Below are 24,812 nucleotides of genomic sequence, written 5' to 3' on the forward strand. Positions count from 1 at the left end.
GACTATTTATGAGTTAACTCATATTTACCTTTTTTTATAATCTCATTAAAAAAGCGCAGAATAATCACGGAATTTATTTTGACCGTACATGCTCCTTTACCGTAACCGCGGATGGTTACATGGAAGGCGTTGTCATATGGTCGGTGATCAGATCACTCATCAGTGCAAAGATAAGAGAGGAGACTTCTACTGGTGGGCTCAGTGGCAAATTTCACGACAAAATACATCTTGATGGTATTTTGGATCAAATGTTACCACATTTTGAGCAAATAAATGTGGTGCGTTCAAGTAACACATTTAAAAAATGTTCCCATTTTGACATTCTGCCAATAAAAATGCATTTGTGTCCAAACATTGGGCTATTTTAAGTTAATTTATACTAAGCAAGAGAGTAATAACCTGTGGTTAATCCAAATTCAAAAGTGTGATTAATCTAATGAAAAAAAAATAATAATTTGACCGCACAAATAATACCGCTTACAATATTTAGTTTGCTTGCATTTTTTGTCATTAAAATTTAAGGTATTAGTTTGTTTCAATCATGCATACAGTTACAATGTGGTACAATTTTACATTACCACACGTCCAAAAAGGAGTACGAAGAAGTAGAATTTAAATTTGTTCACTTTCTGTGTTTTTAAGTGTCACCATTTTGTAACTTGGGAGAAAACAACAGAGATTGGGTAGTTTATGTAAAGTATACAATTCGTAAAATATGTTGGAAATATGTGATATATTTAGTTACCCAATTTCATCTTGAGAAAAAACACGTCTTAATATATTAAGATTTTGTCTTATTATTTTTCTGTGTTTTATCGAGAATCAAAATTGCTGTCGTAAATCTCACTTAGTTTAATTCAGTTTAATGTTATATAATACCAATTCTTAATAGAGTGCTTTTCAAAAACTCAAAATACGCTTTACAGGGTAAAACAAAATGAGTGTATAAAATAGCAAATATAAAAAATAAATCCCCACCAAAAAAAGCAGAGGGAACGTAACAAATGCAGTTTAAAAATGCATGCAGAGAGCAAGATTAAATTATTATAATCTGATGTATTACTAAATGTGAATGTTTGAAAAAAAGTCCTGAGTTAAAAGCAGTAACATTTTGATAATTTAAAAATCTGTATAGTCAATTATTTTCTACATGAAAAATGTTATTAAATTTCCCCTTCAGGTGTTAAAACTGTTTATACCATAAATTGGTACTGTAAATATTCTCAGGGCATTCCATCGATCGCAACTGGACTGTTTGGTTTGTCTTAGAAGACGTTTCGCCTCTCATCCGAGTAGTCTTCATCAGTTCATGCTCATAGACTTAGATCGGTCAGAACTCGTTTAGCAGCCGGTGCCAAAAACCCAAATACTTATACTCCAAAACTAGCAGGGTAGAAGTGAGAAAAACAACTGTTTTGATGCAAACGAGCAATCCTACTGTCAAAGCCAACGGCAGTCAAAGACCCCTGCCCCAAATAATTAATTATTTTGTACAAAATGTAGTCCTAAATTTGCAAACCAAGCTTCTTGTCACCAGTGCCTTAAGGGATCAAACCCAGAATCTACACCTTGCAAGATAGGTACCGTATTTTTCGGAGTATAAGTCGCACCGGAGTATAAGTCGCACCTGCCGAAAATGCATAAAAAAGAAGGAAAAAAACATATATAAATTGCATTGGAGTATAAGTCGCATTTTTGGGGGAAATTTATTTGATAAAACCCAACACCAAGAATAGACATTTGAAAGGCAATTTAAAATAAATAAAGAATAGTGAACAACAGGCTGAATAAGTGTACGTTATATGAGGCATAAATAACCAACTGAGAACATGCCTGGTATGTTAACGTAACATATTATGGTAAGAGTCATTCAAATAACTATAACATATAGAACATGCTATACGTTTACCAAACAATTTGTCACTCCTAATCGCTAAATCCCATGAAATCTTATACGTCTAGTCTCTTACGTGAATGAGCCAAATAGTATTATTTGATATTTTACGGTAATGTGTTAATAATTTAACACATAAGTAGCTCCTGAGTATAAGTCGCACCCCCGGCCAAACTATGAAAAAAACTGCGACTTATAGTCCGAAAAATACGGTAATTATTTTGTACAAAATGTAGTCCTAAATTTGCAAACCAAGCTTCTTGTCACCAGTGCCTTAAGGCAGTGGTTCTCAAATGGGGGTACGCGTACCCCTGGGGGTACTTGAAGGTATGCCTAGGGGTACGTGAGATTTTTTTTTAAATATTCTAAAAATAACAATTTAAAAATCCTTTATAAATATAAATAAAAACCTATCTTTTTTTCCAAATAGTTCAAAAAAGACTACTACAAATGAGCAATATTTTGCACTGTTATACAATTTAATAAATCAGAAACTGATGACATAGTGCTGTATTTACTTCTTTATCTCTTTTTTTCAACCAAAAATGCTTTGCTCTGATTAGGGGGTACTTGAATTTAAAAAAAAATTCACAGGGGGTACATCACTGAAAAAAGGTTGAGAACCACTGCCTTAAGGGATCAAACCCAGTATCTCCACCTTGCAAGATAGGTAAGTGCATTAATGCTGTGCATCACAGAGGTAATGATTTGAGGGAAATTTGTTATTATATTACTATCCGTGTCGGAGCAGGAAGGGGCTTGGAATAGGTTTGTGGTAAAATTTCATATGAAGCGCCCTTTCATGCATTAATTTACATTTTACATGCCTTTATTCACGCAAAATGGGAATACAAATTGCAGGGCCACACTTTAAAGACCCGCGAGCCATGATGTAAAAGACTGGACAGGCATTGTGTTATTGTTGCGTGAAACTCATCACCTCTAAAGGCAAACTGGCATGTTGTTTATGTGTGTTTGCCGTCCAGCTGGAGGAGAGCCAGTTCAACAAAGATGCACTCACGCTCAACACCTACGTGGCCTTGTACAGTTTTGTTCCTCAAGAGAACCATGACCTGGAAATGAGGTTAGTCTGAAAACAAAAAAAGCCCACACAACCACACAAAGACACTACAGGCTCCCCCGTGATGACAATACGTCATGTCATTAGCACGTGCAGCAGCTGCCCCAGGACTGCAGATGATGTTCAGGTTGCGTCAGGCTGCCCTACATATACTTTTTCTGGTTATTGTTTAGTTTTTTTCGTATACAAGCTGTCCGATTGATTCTTGCAGCTCTCATCGGTTAAGTGGTCCACAAGGGTTTGCCTAAAGAGGAACTGCATTTTGGGGGGAATTTTACCTATCTTTCACAATCATTATGAAAGACATGACGACGGAAGGATGTTTTTTTTAAATGCATTCTAAATATTAAATAAACGTAATTAAAAGTCCGCTTACAGCGGAGCCAATAGTCTTGTGTCATCGGGACTATTGTTCTACAGTCTGCGCGTCTGCTGCAAGTGGTGAGATCAGTAAGCTCCAGATTGTCCAGAATAGGGCAGCACGGCTGGTTCTGGGTTGTTCACTAAGAACCAATGTTAACCAAATGCATGCTTCTAACAGTGCAGAACAGGTTGTCAGCTAATACTCTAATATTGTTCTAATCAGTAACCAGTAGTAAAACTCCTGCTTTTCTCATGGCCCCAATAGTTTACAGTAGCACTATGCATAATCATAATACCAGGGCGTCTAGTGAGGGTCATTTTGTACTCCCTCGTCCGAGGAAGAATGCATTACGGCATACTTGCCAACCTTGAGACCTCCGATTTCGGGAGGGGGGTGGGTGGTTGTGGTCAGGGTGGGACGGGGGCGAGGTTGGGGGCGTGGCTAAAAGGGAAGGAGTACAGTTACAGCTAGAATTCACCAAGTCAAGTATTTCATATATATATATATATTTATTTTATTATATATATATATATATATATATATATATATATATATATATATATATATATATTTTATTATTTATATATATATATATATATATATATATATATATAAAATAAATACTTGAATTTCAGTGTTCATTTATTTACACATATACACACACATAACACTCATCTACTCATTGTTGAGTTAAGGGTTGAACTGTCCATCCTTGTTCTATTCTCTGTCACTATTTTTCGAACCATGCTGAACACCCTCTCTGATGATGCATTGCTGTGTGGCACGCACAAAAGTGCTTTCATCAAATGCACTAGATGGCAGTATTGTCCTGTTTAAGAGTGTCACAACATTGCTGTGTACGGCAGACGAACTGCTTTACGGTATACAAAAAAGTGACTGCTGTTGTTGTGTGTTGTTGCCACGCTGGGAGGACGTTAATGAAACTGCCTAACAATAAACCCACATAAGAAACCAAGAACTCGCCCTCCATCATTCTATAGTTATAACGTGATTGGGCAGGTACGCTTTTTTATATTGTGGAGGACCTGAGTCCGCCTGAATTTCGGGAGATTTTCGGGAGAAAATTTGTCCCGGGAGGTTTTCGGGAGAGGCGCTGAATTTCGGGAGTCTCCCGGAAAATCCGGGAGGGTTGGCAAGTATGCATTACGGAAATCTTTTATTTATAGATCTGTATCGCTCTGGAATAACCTGCCTCAAATTCTCACCGCCATTGAAAGTAAACAGGTTTTTAAAAGGAAAGTAATATTTTATCTGAGTCTGTAAATTAGTTTGCTTGTTGATAATTTTTATTTATGTCTGTATTGTGTAGTTATAATTATATGCTTTTACTTGTAATTGTATTGAGTTTGTGAACCTCAGGAAGACTAGTGGGTTGTTGTGGCAACCATGGGGATCCTTAATAAAAAAAATGGGAGCTCCTCTATTTCTATAAAATCTGAAATAACCATTCAAAAAGCGCCAACAATACTCCATTTACATTTCGCGACATAAATTTTAAGCAAGTATTAGTGATATTGTTATTAAAAGCGCTGACGCAGACAAACTATTTATAGCGGCGCCGTGATCACAAGCTTGCGTGCCTATGTTTACGTCGAGTGGTTTGCGGCTACCTCGCTTCGTTGCTCCCTGGAAGTTTATCCTAGATCAGAAATTACGCATCCCACATGGACATGAGACGTCTAAGTAGGTAATCCAACAAGTTGGGACACTTTGAGAGCCATTTTAGACCTGAAACTGGCAAGAAAGAGACGAAAAGCGCTCTCGTTCCCCACCCAGTTTCTTTGTGAGGATTATGAGACATTCTTCACCTAAATTAACCTAGGAACATCCTGGCAGTCAGCATCCTAATGACAGCAGACCTTGCACGATAAGTGAAGTTTTATTATGTTTGTTGTCTCTCAAAAAGTCTGCAGTGAGCAATAATCAGTGATGAAGAAAAAAAAAAAAAAGCAAACGTGATGCGTTTTTTAAATAAATACCCCGCAGCCCCGCTTATGCTTAAAATGATCAAAATACGTCAATATTAAATGTTATTATAAATGTGCCCATTACTACATTACATATATACTTACATCATGTATATAAAACCCTAATGGAGGTGTTTGGATGTCTTTTAGAGGCTCTATATAGGCAGAATGGGTCTGGCATTCTGCATCTTCCTTTTCACAATACCCCACAGATTTTCTATGGGGCTAAGGTCAGGGGAGTTGGCGGGCCAATTTAGAACAGAAATACCATGGTCCGTAAACCAGGCACGGGTAGATTTTGCGCTGTGTGCAGGCGCCAAGTCCTGTTGGAACTTGAAATCTCCATCTCCATAGAGCAGGTCAGCAGCAGGAAGCATGAAGTGCTCTAAAACTTGCTGGTAGACGGCTGCGTTGACCCTGGATCTCAGGAAACAGAGTGGACTGACACCAGCAGATGACATGGCACCCCAAACCATCACTGATGGTGGAAACTTTACACTAGACTTCAGGCAACGTGGATCCTGTGCCTCTCCTGTCTTCCTCCAGACTCTGGGACCTCGATTTCCAAAGGAAATGCAAAATTTGCATGGTTGGGTGATGGTTTGGGGTGCCATGTCATCTGCTGGTGTCGGTCCACTCTGTTTCCTGAGATCCAGGGTCAACGCAGCCGTCTACCAGCAAGTTTTAGAGCACTTCATGCTTCCTGCTGCTGACCTGCTCTATGGAGATGGAGATTTCAAGTTCCAACAGGACTTGGCGCCTGCACACAGCGCAAAATCTACCCGTGCCTGGTTTACGGACCATGGTATTTCTGTTCTAAATTGGCCCGCCAACTCCCCTGACCTTAGCCCCATAGAAAATCTGTGGGGTATTGTGAAAAGGAAGATGCAGAATGCCAGACCCAAAAACGCAGAAGAGTTGAAGGCCACTATCAGAGCAACCTGGGCTCTCATAACACCTGAGCAGTGCCAGAAACTCATCGACTCCATGCCACGCCGCATTAACGCAGTAATTGAGGCAAAAGGAGCTCCAACCAAGTATTGAGTATTGTACATGCTCATATTTTTCATTTTCATACTTTTCAGTTGGCCAACATTTCTAAAAATCCCTTTTTTGTATTAGCCTTAAGTAATATTCTAATTTTGTGACACACGGAATTTTGGATTTTCATTTGTTGCCACTTCAAATCATCAAAATTAAATGAAATAAACATTTGAATGCATCAGTCTGTGTGCAATGAATAAATATAATGTACAAGTTACACCTTTTGAATGCAATTACTGAAATAAATCAAGTTTTTCAAAATATTCTAATTTACTGGCTTTTACCTGTATATATACACATATATACAGGTATATATGTATATATATTATATATTTTTATTTCTTTGTGATGTACCGGTAGTTAAGCTGCGATATTTGAAGTAGTGAGGGACGACTGTATTCGTGTTAATAAAGACCGAAAATTTGTATAGTCTTATCAATATCTTGTTGTCACTTTACTTTCTTATTTTCTTCCAGTTTTTTCTTGAAATATAACCTTCATTTTCAAACTGCATACATGTTGCCGCCATTAAAACTAGTCTATTATCTCCACTCATACTAACTAAGAAAAGTTCCACTTGATGAGCTCTAATCTGCGACATGCTGGAGCAAGCCTTCAAGACGGGAAGCATGTAATCATCATGTGTAGTACTTCTGATCAAGCACCTATTTCTTCTCACCAAATTACTCTGAGGATTTGGGCTTGAGAGAGCACACTCTTCCTCTTGATGAGATATGTGTCATTTTTCCTACCTACTAATCTATGTTTTGCTCTTTCGTGTTCCTACTTTAATCAGCACATGCAACACAAAAGCATGTAAAAGATAACTAAATCCTTTAACTTACTAAGTGAGAAAATCCAGGTTGAAACCACTTCCAGTTCTGCATGCCCTGATTACATGGTGGTGATTATAATTATAAGTACTGCACTCCACTGGTGCATTCATTTACTGGCCATTTTCTCAATTCTGCAGCTCAGGAAAACATTTAATTTAGACGTGGAAACGTTGTCTGTTTTTGTGCTCGGGTCGAACAGTATTTTCTGAGAAATGATCATCGCTAGGATAACAACACACTCTTAATCCAACCACAAGAGCTGGAAATGAGGGGAAATTATGTAAACACACATTTTGTTCAGAGAAGAGAAATTTTTTTTTTCATTCTTTTTTTACTGTTCTAACTTTGCCAACGTGGCTTTCAAGCAGATGTTTGCAATTACAGAAGCGTATCATTGATGTTTTTCCTGGAAAAGAAGAATTACTTTGTAAAACAGACTGTTACAAATGACATCTTGGGTTAAACACCTTTTTTTTCTGTCATTATCTGCTCTTATTGCTAAGGAGTTATATATATATATATATATATATATATATACATACATATATATATATATATATATACATATATATATATATATATCTATATATATATATATATATATATATAGATATATATATATATATACATATACATATACATATACGTATATATGTGTGAGTGTGTGTGTGTGTGTGTGTGTGTGGATGTTCTTGTATTTCTACCCTTCTTGAGACATCAACAAGGAAAAGTACCTTCTATAGGAGGACCGGTGGACAAGTTAGGACCGAAATCATGGTCCCAATACGGAAAACCGTTGCATCTAATAGAGAATGTCTCATTTGCACCCCTGGTGGTGAAATCTATCAAAATTAGGGTGGTCCCAAAAAAAGAGGGATTTTTCAAATTGACTGTGTGTCGATTTTAAAAGTGCTCCCCCTCTGGTAAACATATGAAATAACAAGTGTGTGTAAAAATTTTTTTAAGTGTTCCTCCTCTGGCCAACATATGTAATAACAACTGTGTGTAAGAAATTGAAATGAGCCCCCTTTGGCCAAAATGTATTAAAAAAATAAAATAAATATGTATAATAACTATAAATATGTGTAATAACTTGAAGCAAATAATGAAGATTAAAAACCAATTACAAATAAAAAAATTAACTAAAAGCTTACCTTTTTTAAATTTGCATAGTTTGTAGATATTATTAATGTTGTAATTACAAATCTTTATATATTTAGAAAGAGTGGTCCTAAAGAGGTAGGCATTTTTCGGAGGTCTCAAGAAGGTAAGAAATACAAGAATGTGTATGTGTGTGTTTAAAGTATTTGCAAAATACCTGTCGACAGTCTAGTCAGAATATGGTATTATTGTTAATCCCACTTTGGATATTAAAATACAACAATTCATTTGCTCCGTATCATTTCTACATATATGAAGTTTGCACAAAAAAATGTGACAGAAATAATTGAAAAGCACTGGCAATCAGAAAAAGTATATGTTAACTAGCCTGTGTTAAAAGTCACAATTAAAACTTTAAGTTCATATTTCTATTTTCACAAATGTCAATTGTTAATGGGTCAAATTATCTTTAAATACTAAACAAAAAACATTTCAACATTTTGAACTAGGTTATGCTTTTATGTTAGCTTAGCGGACAAAATTAGCCTAACAGGACCAGAAAATTATATTTAAACTGGCAACTATTACAAATTACAATTTAAAACTGAATAAGATTAAAATCAGATTGGTGGCTTAATCTTTAAAAATGTGTGTCAAAACTGCCATTCAAAAATAAAACCCAAGCTAGCTTTTCTTAGCATTTAGCCTGCTAGCGACGGAGCGCTTAGAAACAAATTTCCAGCAAACCACATGACAAAAGGCAATTTGATTTGACCCAATACTGGATTAGTCCTACCTTTTTTTGCTGATTTGTTTTGCTTTTTATTACAGGGCGGGAGACAGAATATTGCTCGCTGACGACTCCAATGATGATTGGTGGAAGGTAGGCGTTAAATTACCTTCACGCACCGTGACTTCCTGATCCTATTATGAAAAATGAATGGTTTAGTAGCCGTGAATCACACTTCTAATGCAACGCTAATGTTTGCTCTCTCGCTAAAGCACGGAAAAATGAACTCTGGAAGAGGTGAATTGGTGGTTTGCGTAGCGGTAAATGATGAGAGCGGAGCTAAAGGCAACACTGAGTGTATGTGGTGATAGTAATGGAGATATAAAAGATGGCAGTGCAGAGGCGGCATGCTGCTCACAGACCGTGAACTAACTCATTGTGCATTCAACACTGCTGCTTCTCATTTGGATGTGGATAAATAGACAGACATCTGGCCTGTTTGGACACTTTCACAAGAAAACAACGCTGACGTAGCGCTTTTACCGGCAACATCTTCTTGTGATCCCTGCAGTTCCCGCCATGTGTCACTTATCAGCCGTTTGCTATGTTCCAGGGAATAATTGAGGACAGGATTGGCTTCTTCCCGGCGTCCTACGCTCATCCGCTGAGGGCAGAAGACCAGGTTTTTAGGTGTAACAGGACGTTTATCGGCTGCAAGGAGCAAGGCCAGGTCACGCTGAAGGAGGGACAGGTACCAACAGTTTACTCTAGAGATGTCCGATAATATCGGACTGCCGATATCATCGGCCGATAAATGCTTTAAAATGTAGTATCGGAAATTATCGGTATCGGTTTCAAAAAGTAAAATTTATGACTAAAACGCCGCTGTACGGAAGTACAGAGCGCCAATAAACCTTAAAGGCACTGCCTTTGCGTGCCGGCCCACTCACATAATATCTACGGCTTTTCACACACACAAATGAATGCAAGGCAAACTTGGTCAACAGCCATACAGGTCACACGTTAACACTGTTACAAATATGCGCCACAATGTGAACCCACACCAAACAAGAATGACAAACACATTTCGGGAGAACATCCGCACCGTAACAGTGCTTGTGCAGCACTTTGAGACATTTGGGATTTAGGGTTATAGAAATAAACATTGATTGATTGTTTGATTGAAACACAACAGAACAAATACCCAGAACCCCTTGCAGCACTAACTCTTCCGGGACGCTACAATATACACCCCCCGCTACCCCCTACCCCCCCACCTCAACCTCCTCATGCTCTCTCAGGGAGAGCATGTCCCAAATTCCAAGCTGCTGTTTTGAGGCATGTTTAAAAAAAAATAACGCAGTTTGTGACTTTAATAATAAATATGGCAGTGCCATGTTTTTTTTCATAACTTGAGTTGATTTATTTTGGAAAACCTTGTTACATTGTTTAATGCATCCAGCGGGGCATAACAACAAAATTAGGCATAATGTGTTAATTCCACGACTGTATATATTGGTATCGGTTGATATCGGAATCGGTAATTAAGACAATATCGGAATATCGGATATCGGCAAAAAAGCCGTTATCGGACATCTCTAGTTTACACGTAATCATTGATTATTTGCCGTCGTTGTATATTTGACGGTCGTGTGATGGGTGATGGAATCGTCGAACAAAAAGCTTTATTTGTTTCAGCGAGCCTCGGACTAGAGCTGCAGCTCTAGGAAAAGAAGTGTGCCAAATCTCTTCGTTCTGCCGTCCTGTCGGAACACTTGTGTTTAAATACCATTTCTTGTAGACCCCCTCTCCTTGTGGGTCTAATCTTGATGCCGGACAGTGTGGCCTGTCTATCTTTCCTTGTCATTATTCCTATGATTAGTTTAAGTCAGGTGAACTCCGACCCCTATCCTCTGTCGCTATCTGTGGACCTTCTACCAGGTGTTGCTAATGTCTTTAATCTTCCTCCTAAACCTGACACCTACATTCTTATGGGATACCCAATGTCCTGTGGATACCTTTGCACTTTGACCTTAGTAGAATAGTACTTTTAAAAGATTATGTGTCCAAATACAAACACATGCTACTTCCAATCCTATAACATAATTATACATGATATAATTAACCACACCGTCTTTCACACAAAGATTGTGCAAAAGTGTTGCGTCAGAACACCTGCTGTTATAACCCCTGTAGAACACTAAGACACAGGCGCAGTCCTGCTTCTGAGAATCTAATTAGCATATTTTGAGGACTGTAGAGCGCACTGGTATATACTGTAAGCCGCACCCACTAAATTTGTGAAGAAAAGAATATTTGTATATATATATTAGCCGCACCGGATCAAAAGCCGCAGATGTATACGTTGTGAAATTAGTTATTTATACAGGAAGATTTTGTTAATGTTTATTTACATACCTTAATTGTTTCCAAACGGTGCCTGTAACACAGCAGTAAAACGGCTGATCAAACAAAACGGAAGTCATCGTCACGGACCCACTAGCTGCGGAAGCTAGCTCTCCAATCAGATAAACAGACTCAATAACTCCGCATTGACGTTTTGGTGAATTTACTGAGGAATTTGTGAAACTGAAATAATACAAAAATAATGCCATTGTAAGTTAATAATATTACTTGTAAAGGTATTTGCATATTAGCTAAAGCCAACGAGGCTAGCTTGATTACATTACGAAAGCACGTACAAATGTGTATAAAAACACTCCTATTAAACATGACGGTTTAGTAAGTATGAATTGTTTTAGCTATATTGTAAAACTTACAAACATTGCTTGGAGTGATGAATGAAAAAAAACATACGAGCAGAAACGCAATGAACGCTAGAAGATGGAACGGCACTAGTGCTTCCACTTCAAGGCACTACACCGAAGGAAATACTGTAAAAGTTCAACCCACAGCACCTGCAGTGAGCTAACTCGTCCAAAAGATAGCGCCGTAGCACAAACAATAACACACCTTTTCAGCGTCTGTCGGTGTGTTCTAAAAAAAAAAAATTTGTCGAATACAAAACATTACGACCGTCAGCGAAGACAAATCCATAAATAAGCCGCACCGTTTTTTATGCCGCAGGATTTAAAGCGCAGGAAAAAAGCAGCAGCTTACAGTCCAGAAAATATGGACTGTTAGAAAAAAACACAGAGGCTATTTCATCCCTACAAGTCCGTTTCGCAGGTTTCCCTGCTCTTCAGGGGTTTTTAATATATTATATATATTAGAAAAATTGTATAACATTTTTATTATATTATAAAATAGTATTAAAATGTTATTATATTATATATATATATATATATATATATATATATATATATCATAAAATCCCCTGAAGAGCAGGGAAACCTGTAAAACAGGCTTGTAGGGATGAAATAGCCCCTGTGTTTTTTTCTAACTTTAAAGTATATTACGCTCTGCCCCCGTATTGAGCACTGTATAGCGGATAAACCACAGAAACCTCGACTATATATATATAAATATAAAATATATATATATATATCTATATGTATAGATATATATATATATATATATTACACACATTTGGGACTTCCCGCGGGCCGGATTTTGGACGCTGGCGGGATCCGGCCCGTAGTTTGGGGACCCCTGGATTAAACTATCTTCTTACCCTCCTGCTGCTCCCTTGTGCCCACTTATGTGACTCGCCCTCTCTGTAGCTTCTTTTGAAGTTTTTTTTTTTTTTTTTTTAAACTGAAGGACGGACCCACGCACTCAGCTTATCTGTCAAATCTGCATGTCGGCTACGCTTAAACCAGTGGGTCTATATTCCCACAATGCTCGTGCCTGGGAGACTCAAGCAACTCCCCAGTGCAGAAGAAACCACTGAACAAAAGATCATACTGTTCCTAAAACTCAGAGGGAAGTAGTCGGCGAGAACATGACGTGATTACGGAGTAGAACGCAAGTCACATTTTCTGGGTTTAGGACAGCAAATGGGCCAAAATCACCCTCAATTTAGACGAAACTGTAATGTCCCAACTTTACTGGAAAAATTGTGCATCCGTCCACTACTGGCATGCATGAGGAAGAAAAAAAAACAACCTAAAAGATGCCCAGTGGGATATGTTGTGGTGGAGCTTTCCTAGTTTTTAGCCAGAATAGCATTTATCATCATTGTTCAGCAATGACTGACAAGTCCAAACACAGTTGAGGGATTAGGTTACATAGGCAAATGTACAATATTGTTTGCAATGCTCAAGAAAAATGTCAGGATGGAAGCAATGTCAGAGCACTCTCTGCTGGACAATCAGTGTAATGCAGCATTTTGTAACATCACTGCTGCAAATTGAGATTAGACGATGACCTATTGAAAGACGTTATTCATTATACGGCGTTTCCATGAACATACACTTAATTGCCAAAAGTATTTGGCCACCCATCCAAATTATGAGAATCAGGTGTCCTAATCCCTTGGCCTGGCCACAGGTGTATAAAATCAAGCACTTAGGCATGGAGACTGTTTCTACCAATATTTGTGAAAGAATGGGCCGCTCTCAGTGATTTCCAGTGATTGCCACCTGTGCAACAAATCCAGTCGTGAAACTTCCTCGCTCCTATATATTCCAAAGTCAACTGTCGCCTTTATTATAAGAAAATGGAAGAGTTTGGGAACAACAGCAACTCAGCCATGAAATGGTAGGCCACGTAAACTGACAGAGAGGGGTCAGCGGATGCTGAAGCGCATAGTGCAAATTGGTCGCCGACTTTCTGCACAGTCAGTCGCTACAAAGCTCCAAACTTCATGTGACCTTCCAATTAGCCCACGTACAATCCGCAGAGAGCTTCATGGAATGGGTTTCCATGGCCGAGCAGCTGCATCTTAGCCATACATTACCAAGTCCAAATCAAAGCGTGGGATGCAGTGGTGTAAAGCAAGTCGCCACTGGACTCTAGAGCAGTGGAGACGTGTTCTCTGGAGTGATGAATCACGCTTTTCCATCTGGCAATCTGATGGACCAGTCTGGGTTTGGAGGTTGCCACCAGAATGGTACATTTCGGACTGCATTGTGCAGAGTGTGAAATTTGGTGGAGGAGGAATTATGGTGTGGGGTTGTTTTTCAGGAGTTGGGCTTGGCCCCTTAGTTCCAGTGAAAGGAACTTTGAATGCTCCAGGATACCAAAATATTTTGGACAATTCCATGCTCCCAACCTTGTGGGAACAGTTTGGAGCGGACCCCTTCCTCTTCCAACATGACTGTGCACAAAGCAAGGTCCATAAAGACATGGATGACAGAGTCTGGTGGTGAACCCAATAGAACACCTTTGGGATGAATTAGAACGGAGACTAAGAGCCAGGCCTTCTCGACCAATATCAGTGTGTGACCTCACCAATGCGCATACTTGCCAACCCTCCCGATTGTCCCGCGAGACTCCCGAATTTCAGTGCCCCTCCCGAAAATCTCCTGGGGGGCAACCATTCTCCCGATTTCCACCCGGACCACAATATTGGGGGCGTGCCTTAAAGGCACTGCCTTAAGCGTCCTCTACAACCTGTCGTCACTTCCGCTTTTCCTCCATACACAGGTGAATGCAAGGCATTGTTGATGAACAGCCATACAGGTCACACAGAGTAGCCATATAAACAACTTTAACACTGTTACAAATATGCGCCACACTGTGAACCCACACCAAACAAGAATGACAAACACATTTCGAGAGAACATCCGCACTGTAACACAACATAAACACAACAGAACAAATACCCAGAACCCCTTGCAGCACTAACTCTTCCGGGACGCTACAATATACACCCCCGCTACCACCCAACTCCGCCCACCCCCAAATCTCCCGAATTCGGAGGTCTCAAGGTTGGCAAGTATGCCAATGTGCTTTTGGAAGAATGGACGAAAATTCCTATTAACACACTCTGCAACCTTGTGGACAGCCTTCCCAGAAGAGTTGAAGCTGTAATAGCTGCAAAGGGTGGACCAAAATCATATTGAACCCTATGAGTTAGGAATGGCATGGCACTTCAAGTTCATATGTGAGTCAAGTCATGTGTCATTGAGCATTACACTAGGAGCTAAGCACCATCCCACTAAGCATTCGTTGCACGAACATACTAGCTTTGTTAGACAAGATCATAGACTATATTGGACAATATAGTTTACATACGAAATATCCATTTCCAATTATTACAAGTAATAAGAAAACTTAAATGCCTTACTTACCCATCAAGGAGGAAATGAGCAAGTTTGGTGTCAGATGAAAAAATCTTCTCCATCTTTCAAAAGCATCCCCGATACAAATCCTTGTTTTGTTCCTGGCTTTGTCATGAATAAGTTGAGAATCGTAACAATGTTTTTTAGATTTACTAAGGTCTGACATGTTTAGTAACTTTACCAGTGGCAGTAGCTCAACGAAGAGGGCGGCGATGCGTAACTGGCAACCTGGATGTGACACACTGTACCATGAATTGATTAACGTGGACCCCGACTTAAACAAGTGGAAAAACGTATTCGGGTGTACCATTTAGTGGTCGATTGTACGGAATATGTACTGGACTGTGCAATCTACTAGTACAAGTTTCAATCAATCAATCACTCACTGACTCTCTAATTGGTCAAACGGTAGAGGGCAGGACATCAAAATGAAAACAATACGATTTCGGGGCTGTAAATCTAATTTCGAAATGAGCCTATCTTGGCTGAACTACCGTTATCAGTTATAGAGGTATTTGAAAAGAACATGATATATTAATGCCTTTTGACATATCAGGGCCATTTAATGATGACTTAAACATGAAATTATTACATATGGCTCCTATAACTTGAGTTACGTTTTTTGTTTCTCATACGTTCATTTTAGCACTATATGTTGCAACAAATAAACACATTATATTGGGACTGTGCGCTAACGTAGCTAGTCGTTACAACTCCGCACAGCAGGTGGTGATATGTATCTTTACTCCGCTTTTTGATACACTTCACAGCACCTGGTCTAGCAGGGAATATAAGACATAACAGGAGGGGTCAGTGTTTCCAATTTCTTTACTGAGTATTCAAAACCTTCTGAGGTACTATTTAAAAAAAAATTTTTTAATAAAAACAACTAGCGACAAATCTAGCAAATTTGTCTTTGTTTCTTGGAAAGTGTGGCAAGAAATCATGTATCACTTTTCTCAATGAGCAACAGGTGCTCAAAGTTTTGTTCGCGACCAGTCAAAAGAAAGCGACAGAAGAAAATGTATTTGTATTTATAACATATTTATTTAGCTTTTTCTGTTATTCTTACTCACTTTTAGTTATTCTTCTGTCCGACAGAGTTCCTCATGATTGCATGTGCATGATTCATGGCACATTAAGACGAACCACCACAAAGAGATTGCAGTCCTGTGTGGAAACACTGTTATAAATTATTATGTCCTCTCTTACCAGATTTGTGTGAGCAGTGAGGGGGACAACAACGGCTTCATCATGGTGGAGAGCGGAAAGAAGCGAGGCTTTGTGCCATGCGACGTTCTTGACATTATCTAAGCGCAAAAAAAACAACAAACCCCAACATAGCAAGAAGGTAGAACATTTTGCCATGGAGATGAGACAAGACAGAACTGACTGCATCAGAAAGTCCACAGGAGTGCACGTCCTGCGAAAAACAAGTGCTGCTCTTTGTTAGCTACCAAGGATCACTGGATTTAAATCATAGAGCTGACTGCTTTTTTGAGCACGCTTGGACCTATTTCTTACATTCTATTCCAAGGTTTTAGTACATTATGAATGCAAGGTCAGCAGCTTGAGTACTGCTAATACAAAAAACTATTGAGTCTTTCACGCAGGGCGAGTCTTCAGAGAATCGCAAAGAGCGCGTTTCATGGTCATTTATGAGTCAACACTTGACCCCCATTTCCATTCTTGCACAAGTTTATCGCTATGGTATCATAAGCATCAACTGCAAGTAAAATGTTTATTGTCGACCACCGGTTGAAGCGAGTGCCGCCTTCTAACGTGTTGTCATCGCAAAAAAGTATTTCTAAATGAAGACTGTGTGTAGGAAAAAAAAAAATACATAAAGGACATACACACACATATATACATATGTATATACATATATATTTATATACATATGTATATACTGTATGTGTATATTTATATATGTATATACCCGTATATATATATATATATATATTGATATATATATACATACAATGTGTATATATATATTGATATATATATATCAATGTATATATATATATATATATATATCAATGTGTATATATATACATCAATGTGTGTGTGTATATATATATATATATATATATAAAAATGTGTATATAATATATATACATATATAAATATACACATACAGTATATACATATGTATATAAATATATGTATATACATATGTATATAAATATATATGCATATTAGGGCTGCAACAACTAATCGATTAAATCGTTTAAAATGGATTATAAAAATAGTTAGCGATTAATTTAGTCATCAATTTGTTGGATCTATGCTATGCGCATGCGCAGAGGCTACTTTTTTAATTTCTTTTATAATAAATAAATAAATTAATAAACCTTTATTTATAAACTGCAACATTTACAAAGAAGCTGAGAAACAATAATCAAAATAAGTATGGTGCCAGTATGCTGTTTTTTTCTCAATAAAATACTGGAAAGGATAGAAATGTAGTTTGTCTCTTTTATCCGATTATTAATCGATTAATAATCGACAGATTAATCGATTATCAAATTAGTTGCAGCCCTAATTTTATATATATATATATATATATATATATATATACACACACACACACTTTTTCTTCCAAACAATCTTAATTTACAAATATATATATATATATATATATATATATATATATATATATATATATATATATATATATACACACACACACACACACACACACACACACACACACACACACACACACACACACACACACACACACACACACACACACACACACACACACACACACACACACACACACATATATATATATATAAAAAGTTGTCCCCCCTCTGCAGCATGTAGAATATACGGTATTGTACATAGTGTATGTAACAGATTAAAATTTGTATCACATTTGTTTCTTTGTGTCTTGTGTACTGAACCTGCATGCACGTGAACGCAAGATTTAGGCAGTGCCGAGTTTTGCATAGAATGAGATAGTCCTTAAATATTCTGCCACATCTGCCTGTTGTATCCGAGTTTACAATCAAACATCCACAAGCTACAACTTTGGATACACCTGCACTCAACTCGACTATGTGAGGTCAGGCGTTTATTATTTTCCGCTTTGCAAAAATTAATTTCATAATATTTTCCATTCCGCACTGGGAGGGTTCTGTTAAATCGTCACATAGCTCAGGAGAGTGTAAAACAGTGCCTACTAGTAATTTATTAGAGGTAGGGTGTTTATTAGAGTCGAGGCCTTTATTAATTTTCTTACTTGCAAAAATGTGTTTTCAGAATATTTCACATTCCGCACTGGGAAGGTTCTGGTAAACAGTCAGATAGCTCAGGAGGGTGAAAATCAGTGCATCCATAGGTAATGAGTTTATTAGAGAGGAGGCCTTTAATAGTTGTCTTACTTGCACATTTAAAAAATATATATATTTCACATACCGCACTGGGATGAGTTCTGGTAAACCAATATTTCATATACCGCAATGAAATAGGTTCTAGTGAACCGCTAATTATCTCAGGAAGGTGAAAAGCAGTGCATACCAGGCAGTTATCAGAGGTAGGGTGGGGTGTTTATTAGAGAGGAGGCCTTTAATAATTTTCGTATTTGAAAACATTTATTTTATAACATTTTACAATCCTGGGATGGGTTCTGGTAAACCACCAAATAACACAGAAGGTTGGCAAGCAGTGCATACTGGGCATTTATCAGAAGTAAGGCGTTTAATAATTTTCTTATTTGCAAATATTTAAATCACAATAGTTGCCATTCCGCACTGGGAAGGGTTCTGGTAAATAGTCAGATAGCTCAGAGAGGTGGGTAGGTATTTGCATACTAGGCATTTATCAGTTGTAAGGTGTTTATTCGAATGGAGTCTATATTATTTTCTTACTTAAATTTTTTTATTTTGTGATATTTAACATTCATGGATAGATAGATTATGTATTTCTATGCAAATAATCACTTCACCTCGGGGGGGGGGGGGGGGGGGGGGGGGGGCAATTTAAAGAACGTTAACATGTATTAGAGGTATGGTGTTTATTAAAGGCCATTCATTCATTTTCATTTATTTCAGGCAATGACATAAAAAAGTAAAAAGTTGACAACACATAATAATATAAATTAATATAGTGCAAAAGGTAATATATAGTATGTAATGCAAGATTGTTATTATTATTATGATTATTAAAGGCCATTTGTCTAACCCTTGTGAAAAATACATTTTATAAAAGTATTCATTAGGAAATATTTATATATTAAATGTAAAATGATTACTCCACCGTTATAATATGCATAATAAATAATGCTATACCCTATATTAAAAAATACATGCAGTAATTACAGAATTATCCCAGTGGAAACAAATATGTTTCTATACTGAGGCATTTAAGGTGTTTAAAAAAAAAAGAAGGTCACGATGCACCCAAGAAATTATAGAGATACGGCATTTATTAGAGCGGAGACCACTATTTGAGGAAATACGTCAAATATTGAAGTAGACTTTGTATACAAATAGGCACTCAAACAGATTAGTTTTTTTTTAATGATAAACTTGGGCTGCTTTAATAGTTTATTTTCTTTAAGGATATATACAAAGCTAACAAAATGCCTTTCATAAACACATAAATTAGTTGTAACAAGACACATGCTCATTGAGACACTTCAGTGTAAATAGTTCACTTTTCCTTACAGGGAGATGATGTTAATGATGTGCGATTATTCTCTTGTTAATAAAATGTAACTGCAGGTTATCACATGATTGCCAAATAAATGCCTGCCACTGTCTGTAAAGCACATGTGGCCCTCACGAGGAGGCCACACTGGAGAGCAGGCAGGCTGCCTTTCTGTTTACAAAATACCCGTTAGGCTGACTGTTGGTCCACGTCTGCTTTAAAGCTTCCCGGTCCAGCTTGTTGAGGCCCTGAGAGCAAAAACGGAGATCTTGGACGAGCTCTGCTAAACCGTCCAGGTCCTCGCCTCCCAACGGCCCTGACACCTGGCAACCTGAAGGTGTCACAACAACTAATGGACTCTTTCCCGCCTTGAATAAAAAAAGATGTTGCATTATTTAATTGTACATGGACACATACCTTGAAGGTTTAAAAGGGTCAGAGGTCGACGCGCCTCTCGGAGGGCGTTCAGGATGATTCGAAATCCATCTGAAGTGATGGAAGGGTTTCCTGACAGGTTCAAATTCACCAGAGTGGGACACGTGGAAAAGCACCTAAAAGTAAAAAAGGCAATTAAACAAATTGATAGAACAGTTGGAACATTTAATATAGTAGGGCTGTCTTAGAATAATCAAATATTACACAATATATCGATTGCGTTCATGTCTTCTTGAAATATAAGTAAAATATTATTGTTTGCAGACAAATAGTTTTTAGAGAGTAAGAGAAAACAATAACCTGCTTTCTGGTGTGACGTGTCTAAAAACAGCTGCCCAAGTTTTTGCCCTCCCACTTTCTTACTCTCTTTTATAAGTTTATTTTAGGGCTTTTAACGCATGTTTTTAATTTAAAAAAAAATTGCTGTGATCGAGTGGTGTGCTCTGCACCCTTCAAAACAAACTATGATGGCACTTTATTTATTTTATTTTTTATTTGTATTGTTTAATTATTAATCAATCCAACAAAATAATACACAATAATACCATAATGATACGATATCAATTCCAAAACCAAACCCGGCCCGGCAGCATTCTAATTAGCAATCAACAGAGCAATTGAGAGGACACACAAACATGACACAAAACAATCCAAAAGTAGTCAAACAAAAATGAATATTATCAACAACAGTATCAATATTATTAATAATTCCAACATAGTGATGAGAAATCCCTCATTTACACGACAGAACTTTAGATAAAACTGAGGTAATTAGTCGGTATTGAACCAACAGACTGTAACCGACGCACATCAAATTTAAAATAGCATCTTAAAGCGAAACATGAATTGTAAGGATGGCGCCGCCCGCTAGCAAGAACGCCACATTGACAACAAACTGGATTAGTTTATCTGCGTTTACCACAGATAAATTAAACTGTGCCTTTTTCTAAATGGACAGCCACCACATGTAGACCACTTAACATCTGTGAGGACCAACTGCTGCAAGATGTCATTCATGTTGACAAATAACGTCGTACAAACTACTGGAGGTACAAAAAAAAGGAGATCAGCGCTGTTCTGAAAAGGTAAATAAGCCTGTTTGTTTAAACAACTGGTTAAACTAAGGAAGAGTACATGCAGATGTAAATGGTGCACTATGTAAAGTTGTTTATGGGTATGTTTACTACTTTGTCTATTAATATACTGTACATATGTACCTTGTTTGCTATATTATTGCAAAGACTTTCAAAATATGCACTTCATTCTTACTGTACGTACTGTCACCAGGTTTTGAGCAAATGAATCAATTGCAGTTCAGAAACACCTTTAAAAAAGATTCCCGTAAGACATTCTGACTACCAAATTGCATTTGTATCCAAATATTGGGGTATTTTCTTGAGCAAACTTTATTTATGCAAGCAAATAATAACCTGTTATTAATCATGATCACATCACAGTTCAAGAGTCTGAATAATCTCATTAAAAAATGAATCCCTTGACAGCCCTAACTTTTTGATTAACTTTGGAAGAATCACCTTAAAGTGGCTCGTTCTACAGCCATGTGAGGTTACTGACACCTAGTGACAGGTCAGTATGCAGTACAACATAGCGTCACAAACGGCTTATTTCTATTAAAAAATTACAAGGCCACAACAATGTAACAGTCAAACTATAGTTAGAAATAAAAAAATAACAATATCAAATAGCAGGTATGTGAATCCTACAACAACTGACGATTCGATTCCGATTCTTCGGGCGACTGTTCCATTCAGAAAAGATTCTCGATTATGTTAAGCATAAAAATTATACTAAAACCTTTTCAAAACAAGTTACAGATTAAAAAAGCTCCTCTTGGCTGTTGATGCATGCACGCATCGACGAAGCGCAAAGATGATCCTTAAAAATATATGATTTTTGTTATTTATTTTATAATTGATTCTTAAAAAATGACTCAATTTTGAATCAAAATAATTGCGATTCAGCACCCTCATCAGATAGTGTCAAATAATGTAAACCAGCGATTATCAAATTATGGTAAGTGTATCACTAGTGAAACGTGGGCTCCATCTAGTGGTACGCTAAAGAATCACTTGATTAAAGAACAGTGTTTTTTTTCTTATACTCCAAATGTGTGTAATGTTACAATGGCCAAAAGTATTAAATATACTTGTTAAATAAAACCTCTGCCTTGTTTTTAATGAATCCATTGGCCTACTACGCTACTGTATTTTGAAGTGAGTCATTATGGTGGTACTTGGAGAGCTAAGTTTTTTCTGAGGTGGTACTTGGTGAAAAAAGTTTGAGAACCACTGATGTAAACCATATATAATATCCATCCATCCATTTTCTACCGCTTATTCCCTTTGGGGTCGCGGGGGGCGCTGGAGCCTATCTCAGCTACAATCGGGCGGAAGGCGGGGTACACCCTGGACAAGTCGCCACCTCATCGCAGGGCCAACACAGATAGACAGACAACATTCACACTCACATCCACACACTAGGGCCAATTTAGTGTTGCCAATCAACTAATCCCCAGGTGCATGTCTTTGGAGGTGGGAGGAAGCCGGAGTACCCGGAGGGAACCCACGCAGTCACGGGGAGAACATGCAAACTCCACACAGAAAGATCCCGAGCCCGGGATTGAACCCAAGACTACTCAGGACCTTCATATATAATAAATAAATAAAAATATATATAGAATAGATAATACATAATTATATATACAGTGTATAATAATAATAGTAAAAAAATAGGAAAGTTATATTTTCAGACTAAAATATACTTTTGTAAAAAGCTTCTATTGCAAAAAAAAAACAAAAATAAGACAATTTGGAAAACTCTATTATAATAAAAACACAAAATATAAAATACATTAATAACTACAATTCATTACTCCCTTGAATAAACATAAGTGTATTCAGCAAAAATAACATTAAGATAAGTTGTAATTAAATTATAAAAAGTCCTAATATAGTGTGTTTGTGTGAAAAAGAGCGAAAGAGAGTTTTAAAATAAATACTAATAAAACAATTACAACAATTCTGTGCCAATTAATTTTAACATTGTAGTTTTATATTTCAGATTTCAGAACAGGTTTTATCCGGCCCGCAGGATGAGTTTGCTAAGTATAAAAATGTACCTGAATTTTTTTAATGAAAGAAACTGCTGTTCTAAATGTGTCCAGTAGATGTCACAATAGCAATTCTTTGTATCTTTGTAGATGATGCTACATATGCACAAAATAAACCACATGATGTTAGTACATCAGTGTAAGGAAAATTATCAAATGACACAAATAACATCCTGTAATTTGATTTTGATATAATGTTTTTTATCTTGATAGATTGAAAATTAACACCAATGATTTGACTGATGAACTTCATCACATAATTTATTCAGAAAATATAAATAAGGACAAATAAAGATAGAATAATATTAACCGAAATATGTAAGTGTAAAAAAACCCCAACAACATTATGATTTGTACATTTTTAGAATGTGCTTGTTCTATTTTTAAACAAAGAAAACAATCTGAAGTTGTCTTTATTTTTAAATCATCGTGCCGTGATTTTACCAGTCCGGCCCATTTGGTAGTAGATTTTTCTCCATGTGGCCCCCGATCTAAAATGAGTTTGACACCCCTGCCGTAGAAGATGTGTTTGAATAATGAGCAAATAATCCTATGTTAGTAAATTCATGGCACACCATGTATTTGGAGTCATAATATTAAAACAGTTTCTTTTATGGGGAAGAAAATGAAAGAAGCACTTAACCTTAAATCTTTTTTTTTTCCAGTTAATTCATATATTGTTCTTAATCCAAAACTGTAATTGATATTACGAACCAATGAAACAAATATATTGTGTGTGAACCACTCACTCACCTGGCCAAAGTGGCTGCACTGTCGTCTGTTAACCCATTAGCTGCCAAACTGAGGTGGGTTAATGAACAGTCGTCCTATTGGGGAGGGAAAAAATAGTTTTTACCTCACATTAGTAACATCTGCGCACATATTTATTTTCTTACAGTGACTAATGCGCACATACACAAGCACTACTTAGGTACACTTTATTAGGTAAAGCAACCAATAACAATCTAATGCCATATGAACAGTGTTCTTAATAGTGTGTCTACTTTATTAAGCTATCTCAGTGCAATGCACACACAAACACAAAAATTGCGCCCTGGATTCACACCAAGATGAAATAAAATTTCTTGAACGTATATTTGAAATAAACTCAAACCGTAATTGATTTTTTAACCCGTGTGCACCCCGAGGGCCCAAAACGGGCGTTTCCTATGTCATATGATTGTTCAGTTTGAAGATTAGCAGTCTGAAATTTCGGCAGGGAGCTTTTCACTATTTTTTTTATTACATTTAATTGTGTTTTTGATTGCAACGTTGTTAGACTGGGATATAATTTCTAAACTAAGTATAAACACTTTCTCTTGAGAACTCTTTTGGCCCCATTGACTTCAATTATAACGG

At 37.1% G+C, this 24,812-nt stretch overlaps 2 protein-coding genes across 3 annotated transcripts in view; one reads left to right on the forward strand and one right to left on the reverse strand.

Moving 5' to 3' along the window:
- stac (SH3 and cysteine rich domain) overlaps nt 1–17,156 on the forward strand; it is a 71,138-nt gene extending 53,982 nt beyond the window's left edge. For both annotated transcript variants that reach the window (XM_061968300.2, XM_061968301.2), the window contains 4 exons: nt 2,881–2,978; nt 9,140–9,191; nt 9,652–9,789; nt 16,442–17,156. In XM_061968300.2, coding sequence (XP_061824284.1) covers nt 2,881–2,978; nt 9,140–9,191; nt 9,652–9,789; nt 16,442–16,540 — 387 coding nt within the window. In that variant the 3' untranslated portion in view covers nt 16,541–17,156. The remainder of the gene's footprint in view (nt 1–2,880; nt 2,979–9,139; nt 9,192–9,651; nt 9,790–16,441) is intronic.
- A 2,452-nt stretch (nt 17,157–19,608) lies between these two features.
- Nucleotides 19,609–24,812, reverse strand: part of tonsl (tonsoku-like, DNA repair protein) — a 60,105-nt gene continuing 54,901 nt past the window's right edge. Inside the window, exons 26-28 of the mRNA XM_061968303.2 lie at nt 24,207–24,280; nt 20,306–20,439; nt 19,609–20,219 (exon numbers count right to left, since the gene is read on the reverse strand). Coding sequence (XP_061824287.2) covers nt 20,020–20,219; nt 20,306–20,439; nt 24,207–24,280 — 408 coding nt within the window. The 3' untranslated portion in view covers nt 19,609–20,019. The remainder of the gene's footprint in view (nt 20,220–20,305; nt 20,440–24,206; nt 24,281–24,812) is intronic.

The sequence above is a fragment of the Nerophis lumbriciformis genome, linkage group LG08, assembly GCF_033978685.3.
Source record: "Nerophis lumbriciformis linkage group LG08, RoL_Nlum_v2.1, whole genome shotgun sequence".
NCBI classification, from domain to species: domain Eukaryota; kingdom Metazoa; phylum Chordata; class Actinopteri; order Syngnathiformes; family Syngnathidae; genus Nerophis; species Nerophis lumbriciformis.